This window comes from Sciurus carolinensis, chromosome 15 (assembly GCF_902686445.1).
Source record: "Sciurus carolinensis chromosome 15, mSciCar1.2, whole genome shotgun sequence".
Taxonomy (NCBI): domain Eukaryota; kingdom Metazoa; phylum Chordata; class Mammalia; order Rodentia; family Sciuridae; genus Sciurus; species Sciurus carolinensis.
The window spans coordinates 68,571,577-68,581,223 of record NC_062227.1 but is presented as its reverse complement, the minus strand read 5'-3'; the positions used below and the strand labels follow the sequence as shown (position 1 = coordinate 68,581,223).

Here is a 9,647-nt window from a genome sequence, read left to right as displayed (position 1 = left end):
CTGACTCCTCTCCCCACCTCAGTGCTTGGCACTCTGTCCTTGCTGGATTCCGAATACTAACATTCTAATATTCCCTGGCCTTGGCCTCCCTCTCAGGTCCTTCTCACCCTCTCCTCCCAGATGGCTGAGCTCCACACGTGGTCCCTGAGTCCTCTGCCACCACCCAGCTCCGCAGCAGGATCTTGCATTCCAACAGCTATAGCCCTGTCGGCCAGCGCCCCCCGGCCCTGTGCCAGAAAGGAATACGATCAGGACGCACAACACACTCCACTCTGGTCTTAGTTCCACAATTACAGCCCTATAGACTCTAAGTGTTGATCTACAAAACAATGATTTAACAACGCCAGGAGGTTGGGAGATAAGGTGTGTGTACATGGCGCCAGGAGAGGAGGGCTGAGGGAGAGCAAAACTCTCCTGTTCCCTAGAAGGAAGTTGATAAGTGCAGAAACGAAACACCAAGAGCTGGCAAGAACGCCTTGTGTGGCTGAGGAGGAAAGCTGCCAAGGCCAGCCCAGACCAGAGCCACTGCCTCTGAGGACAGGGAGCCCCGAGGGGCGGGGGAGGGCAGTAGGGAGGGGCCTGCTTCCCTGGCCCTGCTCACCTGGGACTTTGAAGGTGAGTTCCAGGTATACCTTGGATACAAGTCAAAGCGAAAGGCTCTGGGAAAGAGCGGAAAACAGCCGCAGAAGGAAGGGCTGGTCCACGTGGGAACTGCGCGTGTCTGGGGACAGTTGGAACAGGGTGGGGAAGTGAGCCGGAGCTTCAGAGCTAGAACCAGGGAAGTCCTGGGCAGACCGGTGCCAGCGGGTGCCCTCGGGGGGAGCATGCTGCCCTGGGAAGGTGGTCAGGGGAGCAGGGGAGCGGGGGAGCTTTGCATGCCGGGCTGAAGATGTGCATTTCTATCCGGATGGAAGAATAAGCATCTCCCATTAGGAGAGGGGCAGGGAGCTGGGGTCAATCCGCGCTTTAGGCAGATTTTCTCCGCAGCTGAGTGGAGGACAGAACTGGAGTGAAAAGCAACTGAAGTGAAGGTGGCCCGGAAGGAGATCCCCCCAGTCAGTGACAATCAAGTTAGCAGCAAACGCAGGACTCCCAGTGTGTGGGGGCGCAGGGATAGGGTTGGCAGGACTTGGTGACAGATGAGAGGAGGTGGGGATGAAGCAGGAGGTGACACTGGTCCCCAGCACTGGGCTTGCAGGAGGGCGGGGCTTTGGACACACTGGGTTGGTGGTGCCTGAGATCAAGGAGAGTGTGGGGGCAAGGCCAGGTGACCCAGTGTGAGCCTGCTTGGGAGGGAGGAGAGACCAAGGGCAGGGGTTGGGCCACCACCCTCGTGGCAGCAGTTGGAATCCAGATCAAAGGCTGACAGAAGGAATGGCTTCCAGAGCTTGAGAAGGGAATGGTGACTGTGGCTCATGCCACCAACCTCTGAATAGGGCCACAGGGCACTGGGAGAGCAGGTGGAGCCAGGAGCCCAGGCACGAGGGGGCCAGGGGCTGGAGGCACGGTCCTGAGACGTGCAAACCCAGGCCCAGGGAAGAATTTTGGTTTGAAATGGAAGGGGCCCTGCAATACCTGCAGGTGACGAGAAGTGCCTGGACAGAACGGCAGGTGGTCCCAGAAACAGCAGGAGGATGAAGAGGATGCTCCTCTTCCTGAGCAGGAGGGCAGGAGGGAGGGACGTGGGTGGAGCTGGTAAGCGCAGGTGCATTTCCCTGTGGATGGCAGATCAGCTGCTGTGAGAGGGGCCAGGCCCAAGCAAGGCTTCCCTGCTGTGAGGAAAGGGAGGAGGCGCCCAGGAGCAGGTGAAGAGGGGGCCTCCCGGACTCCAGGCTGCAAGTCCCCTCCACAGCCCAGGTAGACACAGCAAAGGGGACAGAAGCCTGGCCTATCTCAATGACAAGCGGCTGGAGATTTCAAGGATGCTTCTAGAAGGAGTGGGGCTGAAGGGAACATCAGCCATCTTCACTGCACCAGGGCCTCGCAGCGGTTGGATGTCAGACCATCAGAGGGGCTTGCTCAACTCCCAGCACCCTCCCTTCCTCACCCCAAGAGGCCAAGGGAAGAGTGGCCCAGGCTGAGAACATCTGGGTAAGCGGAGGGGTCTCGGGCCTGCGAGGCGAGGTGGGCTGCATCCACCTGCCCCAGGAGTGGAAAGGTGAGCGAAATCTGATGCCACCTGTCCAAGAACAGCAGCTGTGGAATGGCTTTGACGGTGCCTGGTGGACAGGGCAGCAGCCGTCCTTCTGCCCCTCTTTGCCCTAGGAGTCTGCCTCTCGGTGAGCTCTGTGACGCAGGACTGTCCCTCTCCTCCTGTATCCTTGGTGCAGAGCCTCCCCGGGTGGAGGGCCCCACTCCTTAGCCCACGTTCTTTCACTCCTCTGCATCCCTCAGCTACATGGGTCTCTCCAGTAAATCGTCATCTCTAAAAACGCACTTCAGTGCTCCTCTTTGGGTCCTCTTCATGTGCTCTGCCCTGCCAGCACCCACTGTGGCACTTTCGCACAGAGTGGGGGCTCCACCGATTGATTCACTGGAGGGGCCAGCAGCTTACCCGGCGGGTGAGGAGCCTCCATCGTTGGAGCACCAAAAGAAAAACCCAAAAAGCCACACAGCAGGACAACGCAGGAACCAGGTGCCCTCTTAGGATCCTGTCCACCTGTGTTGTTCAGACTAGAATGAAATGCAGACAAAGGTGGCCTTCTGTGGTCTTCGCCATTTCCACCAGCTGCCCTCTTTCCCAACACCCCATCTCCCCCTTAGGATATGTGCCCAGAATGGAGGAGGAGCAGGAAAAACCCCACACGTTGTCATCTAAGGACTATGAGGACGGAATTTAACTTTGAAAAGCAGAGGATGGACTCACAAAAGTGTTTACATGAAAACTATATGTAGATTATATGCAAATTACATTGTAGGCAGCCTGAAGACATTTTGGGAAAAAGTCCTGATGGCCTATGGGGGACGGAGGTTCTGGGGACACACTGCTCCCGGTGCTGAGGTGTCAGTATGTGACACCCACTTAAGTAAGCTATTTATCCTCCTGAGGGGCTCTAGTAGCTTGTTAAAGGCATTATAGATCATAAGGCAAAGACAAGACATTCATTTTGTGTGCTTGACTTATTCCTGGCTCACAAGGCAATTTCTATTAAGAGGAAATTGGCTTAAGACTCTCCATATGTTAGCCAAGTACGGTGGTGCATGCCTGTAATTCCAGCAACTTGGGAGGCTGAGATGGGATCACAAGTTCGAGGTCAGCCTCAGCAACTTAGTGAGACCTTCAGCAACTCAGTGAGAACTTGTCTCTAAATAAAATATTAAAAAGGGTCAGGGATGTGGCTCAGGGGTAAAGACCCCTGGGTAAAATCCCTGGTAAAAACAAAAACAAAAAACAAAACCTCCGAATGTTAACTGGGGACCACTTTTCTTAAAGACTCAGAAAAGCAAGTGACTGTCGACGAGCTCAGGTCAAGGTCTGGAGGTGTAACGCTTGAGGAAACCATCTCAGTTGCCACTGTGACTTCCTCTCAATTAGAGGAAAGTACAAGTTTATGAGAATAAGACTGAAGAAATGACAATGCCTAGAAAGTAAGTGATTTCAGTATGGAGCCAGCCTTACTGAACAAGAGCAGCCATCCAGTCAAGCAGATGAGGATTCTCCAGGAGTCCTGTTGTTTGCCCCTTCAGTGTAGAGCATTGTGTTCTGTCTCAGAGTGAAACAAAGGGGCAGATGAACCCAAGTCACAGGTCCTTTAATTCCAGGCAGGGGATGTTGAAGCTGCATTTCACAAACCCAGATCACAGAGGGCAGCCTTAGGGACCATTTGCCCACTTCCTCCTGACAAGCATTCACCCAAGTCTTCTAGGATGGAGGGGACAATCTGTAGGGGCTCCATCTGGCTTCCGACATTGTGTGGCTGGCTCAGACCCTCAAGACCTCTCAAGGTCAGCACAGCTGTCCTCGCCCCCAATCCAGGCATTGCAGACCCAGTGCTGGTGACCAGAGCTGAGATCCAGTGCTTCCTGACACTGCAGGATGAGTTTCTGGTGAATTAGGAAAGTGGTTAGCAGTCAGCCTGCCTCCTACCACTAGCCCAGAGCTTCGACTGCCAGACATAGTTCCTGCTTCTACTGACCAGGGCAATGTGTTTAACAGACTTGGTCTGAACTTTATTCAGCTTTCCGTATTTGGTGGCATGGAGATTAGGAGAAAAAAAAATACACAGCAATAACAGTCAGCTCATGACAGATCAATGACAATAATGAAAACAAAGTTTGCCTATGTTCATTTGCACAGCATGTGAGTTAGAAAGGTGAATGCAAAGAAAATTCAAGATTCAATGGCAAGAAATGAGAAAAGTCTACCTTTTCTACCATACCTAATCTTTTCCTCCAAGAGCTGTTTCTCTGAGAATTTTCCATTTAAAAAGTACTTTTGCTGTGCTCCAATTGTTTTCTGACCACCCTCAGGTTTTTGTTTGTAACAATAAACTTACACTTAAATAAATATTCACTATTTATTAATTACTTCAAATACATCACCTAATGATTGCTGGGGAGGTAGACAGATCAGACACCACAACGCTCAAACTTTAAATATTGAGATTCTGCCTTCTGATGTGTCAGGGAGGAATTCTGAAGACTCTGATGAGTCAGCAGCCTCATCGAATGTGAATGATTCCCTTTCTCCCCCAACGCCCTGGCTGCAGTGGTGTTATTAAATGTTACTCCATAAGGTCCAAAGCATTGTACGCATGTTTTTTGTTTTGTCTTTTAACCAGTGGCTGAGGGGCAGATGTGGGAAACTGGGAACTGGATGGTGTTGGAGATACTTACCATGACTCTGGTTGCACCTCTTGATATTTCTGCGTGTTAATTTCTCATGGGAAACAGTGACAGGAATCAGTTTCACCAATCATAGAACCTTACAAAGCGGAGACTGCCACAAGTGCAGTGAACACTGACTTAACAAACTTCTCTTCCACACTTAATAGTAGTCAGATTCCTTCCTATCACATGTCTAGGAAAACAGTAAGAAACATCAACTTTGTTCTCACAGGAGAGTTGAGGTAGAGCTCAGTGCAGCCCATTTCCACCCGAAGTTGAATCCCCCAGCAGGTGGCGCTATCACAAAAGCAATCAGGAGAAATCAGGTTGGCCAGGTTGGGTCTCTGGGCCCAAAGACTGGTCCTGGACACCCTCACCAGAGCCAGTACTCCAGTGGTGGCTGAGGGCGGGAGGCTTGGTGGCACATGGCAGATCCAACACCAACCAGCTTCCAGGACCCTCAACCTGGGATCTTTTACCAGCAAAGTTACAAACCTCTGAGAGCTGTTACATTTCTGCCCTGACCTCTTCCTCCTCTTCTCCCCTCTAAACCTTTCCCATCATCTGCAGGAAGCCAGGAATACAGCAGGCAGTGAGGCCCTTCTCCCCAAGACCCACCTGTAGATACATACCGTGGCTTCAGACACTCAAATATGAAGTACTTTAATATTCAAAACCCACTTCAGTTTTTAAGCAGCTCTACACATACTACTAGATGATTTGTGTGAACAGAAATGAAAAATCCTCAGAAAATGATGGGGGAGGCTCCCGTGCAAGAGCATGGAACCCCATCTAGGCCTCTGGTCATTCCACCTGTGCTCAATGAAGTGACCTTCTATCTTCCTGTCCTGTGAACCCCAAGTTCCCACAGGGGTGAAGTCTTAGCCTTCCTCTCCATAGTACCGTCTAGGTACTGTGTGCACAAGGTGGCTTAATGATGCACTGGACGTAGAGATAAGTGCTGAAGGAACCGGGGCGGATTCATGAAGATGCCAGCTCTGAACCTCCTGCCCCTTCTTCTACATCAGCTACACAAGCCAGGAAATGAGACAAGTCCATGAGACATGCTGGTCCTGGTGGCTGCCCTTGGGCATGGTAATGGCTGCTGGACCCATGGGGAAATTCTGAAGTACGTCTTGGCTCAGTTAGCCACACTCAGCAGGTTCTGACTCCTCCGGAAGTGGACAGCAGGGGCAGAGTCACACTGTTGGCCTGGGTCTGCTCCTCCCAGCTACTGAGAATGCAGAGGCAGAATTGTGAGCTGGCGGCCAGCCTGGGTAACTTAGCCAGACTCTAATGGCAACAAAAAGGTGACAGTTACATCCTTCCCAGAGGGGGATCTAAGTACTGAGGAAGTTACACAGCCAGCTCAGATGTCCCACAGGGAATAAGGCACTGGTGGGAAAACCTGAAGCCTCACACATCTGCTCTGATATGTGCAGTGGACAAGGACTGAGGAAAGGAGTGGGTGGAGCTGGGGCAGGGTCCTGAGAGGGCTCAGCCATTGGCTCAGGCAGAGGTCTGTTTATATTTGGGTGACTGGGTCTCACCAGGCTGAGATGAGCCAACTCTTCTGTGGCCTTAGTGGTTTCCAGCAGATACCATGTACAAGTAGTTTGAAACAGAAATGAAATCATTACCAAGACAAGGCCAGTCCACTGACCATTGAGTAAGAGGTGGAGAGCCCAGCATTGAGTCTGCAAGTTACGAAACTGGTACTAGCCAGTACCATTCAGGGAAGATCTGAGGAGACATGGGAAGTTGGTCCATGTGAAACAGAGAAGGCAAGAGTCAGCGTAGAATAGGGACAGGAAGGGTACAAGTGGGGGACAGGAGACCCACAGTCTGTCAGTGTGCCTGACAAGTCAGCTAGGAACATGGGGTTCCCTGAGGACAACTGATGTGCCATCATTATTTCCTTAATGGCGAAGAATGAGCCAACCTGCTCTTTATCTTCAACTTGTTCATATGACTAGGGGCCTTGAGGAGGAGTGAAAGGAAACTTGGCTTTGTGGGAGGAGAACTGTCCCAGGTCTCTTCTCTATACAACCTCCGCCTATTCCCTCTTTAATGTCTACCCTGCATAATATGAAGAAACAGACACCGTAAGACCAGCTATTGACACTTCTAGCCATAAGGTCAATCTCACTGCCTCATTCATTGTAGTTAAATTCATTGGGTGTAAATTCATTGGGTGTATTTCCACAAAAAAAAAAAAAAAAAAAAATCCAAGTCAGTAATATTCAACATTTCATCCATTTGTTTCAAACCCAAGCTGGTGTGATAATCTGCAAGACACATCTGGCTGCTAAGACAAAAGCAGATGGGTCCAAACTTGTAAATTTTGTGTTTATTATAACAAAAATTATGACATGTCCATTTGCGCATTCTGTCTTCATATAACTCTGGGTGTGTGAGTGGTCTAGGGGAACTCTATACAGTCATGCTGGTTGTGGCAGCAGTAAGTAAGGAACACCATTAAAAAGTGTCTGCAAAAGTCAAGGGCTGGGGCTGGGAGAGCAGGGAAACGGGTTCAGGGTCCCTGGGTGCGGGCTCATCCAGTGACCTCAGAGCCACCTTATGTGAGCAGCAGCGCACCAGCAGCCTGGCCTCCGCACTGCACTGCAGGTGTGTGCGGGGCTGAGCAGGGGGCGCTGGCCGGAGGGGGAGGTGTCAGTTATTTAGGTTGTGTCCTTATGCCAAGACTACAAAACATTTTAAGCATCACTATATAACACTGAGCTATTTACAATAGAAATTTCTCAATCAACTGTTCTCTCAGAGAAAATTAGTGAATCCCAGTGACTTAAGTCACCTGACAGAGTAAAGCAACTCCTAGGAGTTAGTCTCCATATTCTACAAATGTCTATCATTTTCAAGACAAAAAAAAAAAAAAGCCTTTTCCCCCCAAAGAAATACAGAATTATAATATTATTAAATCATTTAGCAATGGCAACCTGCCCTGCCTTCCAAACAAACAACAAAAAGCCATTTTTAAAAAATATTACATTATCATTAACTGTTTCTCTGTAATATATTAAACCTTTTGTTCTTTGTCTTTACACATCTGATATGTTAGGGAAAGAAGTTAACAAATTTAAATCATATTGATAAAGCATCACTAGAAGAAAAGTAATCATTAAAAAAAAAAACAGGAAAATAATCTACAGATTAGCTGCAAAGACAGGTTGGGAACAGTGTCTGGAAGAAGGACATGGAGTAAAACCCCTGGTTTAATGTGAGCCTGGGAGACTCTTGCAACTGTCTTTCCTGGTTAGTTTATTTTTAAAACAGTATTCAGACGGGGTCATAACGGCGTGTCATAACAGTCTGGCAGCTGGTCCATCTGAAACTGCCGCTGCGGCGGCTGCTGCTGTTCCTGGTGATGTTTCATGATTTCTTTGACCTCCTCTTCCAGCTCTGGTGGTATGATAAACTGGTCATCAGGATCTGGCTGCGCTGGGGCAGCAAAATAGCCTCCGGGCTTTCGGAGAGGTGCGTCTGCAGCAACCTCTATCACGTTGTGGCTCCTTTCTTGGGGCGCTACCGAGCCATTGGCCCTGCGGCGCCCGATGGTCCCGACAGCAGAGAAGTCCACCTTCCTGGGCAGACCTGGCTCGTCTTCGTTGGCACTGGTGACAATGCCCTCGTCGCTGGCCTCGGCCGGTGCCTGCGGCAGGTGCTGCTGTTTCTCCTTCTCCTTGGCCCGGCTGCAGTGGATGTCCACTTCCACCTCCACCCGGCTGCCATTGGTGAAAACACCCTCGATGGGCTCCTCATCATCACTGTCAAGCCCGTTGTCAGAGAAGGCGCTAGAGAAAGTGGCGCTGGACAGCTGGCGCTGGAAGGAGTTGGACAGACAGACTGGGTGGAGCATGCAGCGCTGCTCGCTGGGGTAGGCAGGGCTGCTCTCGTTCAGGGCTCCGGACGGGGGCTCATCAGAGGCCGTGGAGCCCACCTCGCTGCTCATCTCGGAAGTGGAGAGCTCACTGCTGATCTCAGACGCCATGCCACTGCTGGAAGACGGCACGCCGAGCCCATCCGAGGGCCGGTCCTTGATCACCATGTTGACGGAGGGAGGGAAGATGCCGGGGCTGGGCGGAGGCACGCTTCCTCCGGCACTGAGCTCGCAGCAGCAGAAGCTGTCCTCCGTGACGCTGAGCTGCACCACCACGGCACTGATGCTATCGTGGCAGCCGTAGCTCTGGGCCAGAGTGCACAGCTTCTTGGCAGCCGCCAGGGCATCGGGCACGTTGCGCACAGCCTCCACGGCCTCCTCAACGGACAGGCTGTCCCACAGCCCTTTGCTTCCCAGGATGAAGAACTCGTCCTGGGGGGTGAGGAGAACGGACTGCACGTGGGGGCGAGGCACCACACTGGGGTGGAGGAAGGTGTAGCCCAGGATGCGTGTGGACTCGGTCACTCCGTTCACCTTGCCATCCTGGAAGAAGAAGGGTCCCAGAGTGAACACAAGGCACCCGTGGCACTCTGCAGTGTCCCCACGGGTCCCCTGACTGGAGCACAACAGGGAGAGTGCTGCGTGGCCACAAAGGGAAGAAGGTCTGCTCACCCTGTAAGGCGTGCAGGCCTGGCAGGGAAGGGGCAGCATACCTCAGCTCTTCTCTTTGCCACATTCGCACTAGGTGGCAAGACTGTCTTACCTCCAGCAAGTGTGCTGGCCAGCTCCTCCTGAGAAGGAGGAGCCTCTGTGAGGTAAGCAGTCCTGAGAAACACACAGGAGCCAGGCAGGGTTCACCTTCCGCTCCTCCCGCTAGTACAGGCAGCACGAGTGGGAGGTGCTGGAAGGGCCCGGAGAGGAG

The 9,647-nt window shown here is 51.7% G+C and overlaps 1 protein-coding gene across 1 annotated transcript in view; it reads right to left on the bottom strand.

Moving 5' to 3' along the window:
* Positions 1 to 7,104: 7,104 nt before the first annotated feature.
* Positions 7,105 to 9,647, bottom strand: part of Phlpp1 (PH domain and leucine rich repeat protein phosphatase 1) — a 215,675-nt gene continuing 213,132 nt past the window's right edge. Inside the window, exon 17 of the mRNA XM_047526484.1 lies at positions 7,105 to 9,268. Within this exon, the coding sequence (XP_047382440.1) occupies positions 8,135 to 9,268 (1,134 nt within the window). The 3' untranslated portion in view covers positions 7,105 to 8,134. The remainder of the gene's footprint in view (positions 9,269 to 9,647) is intronic.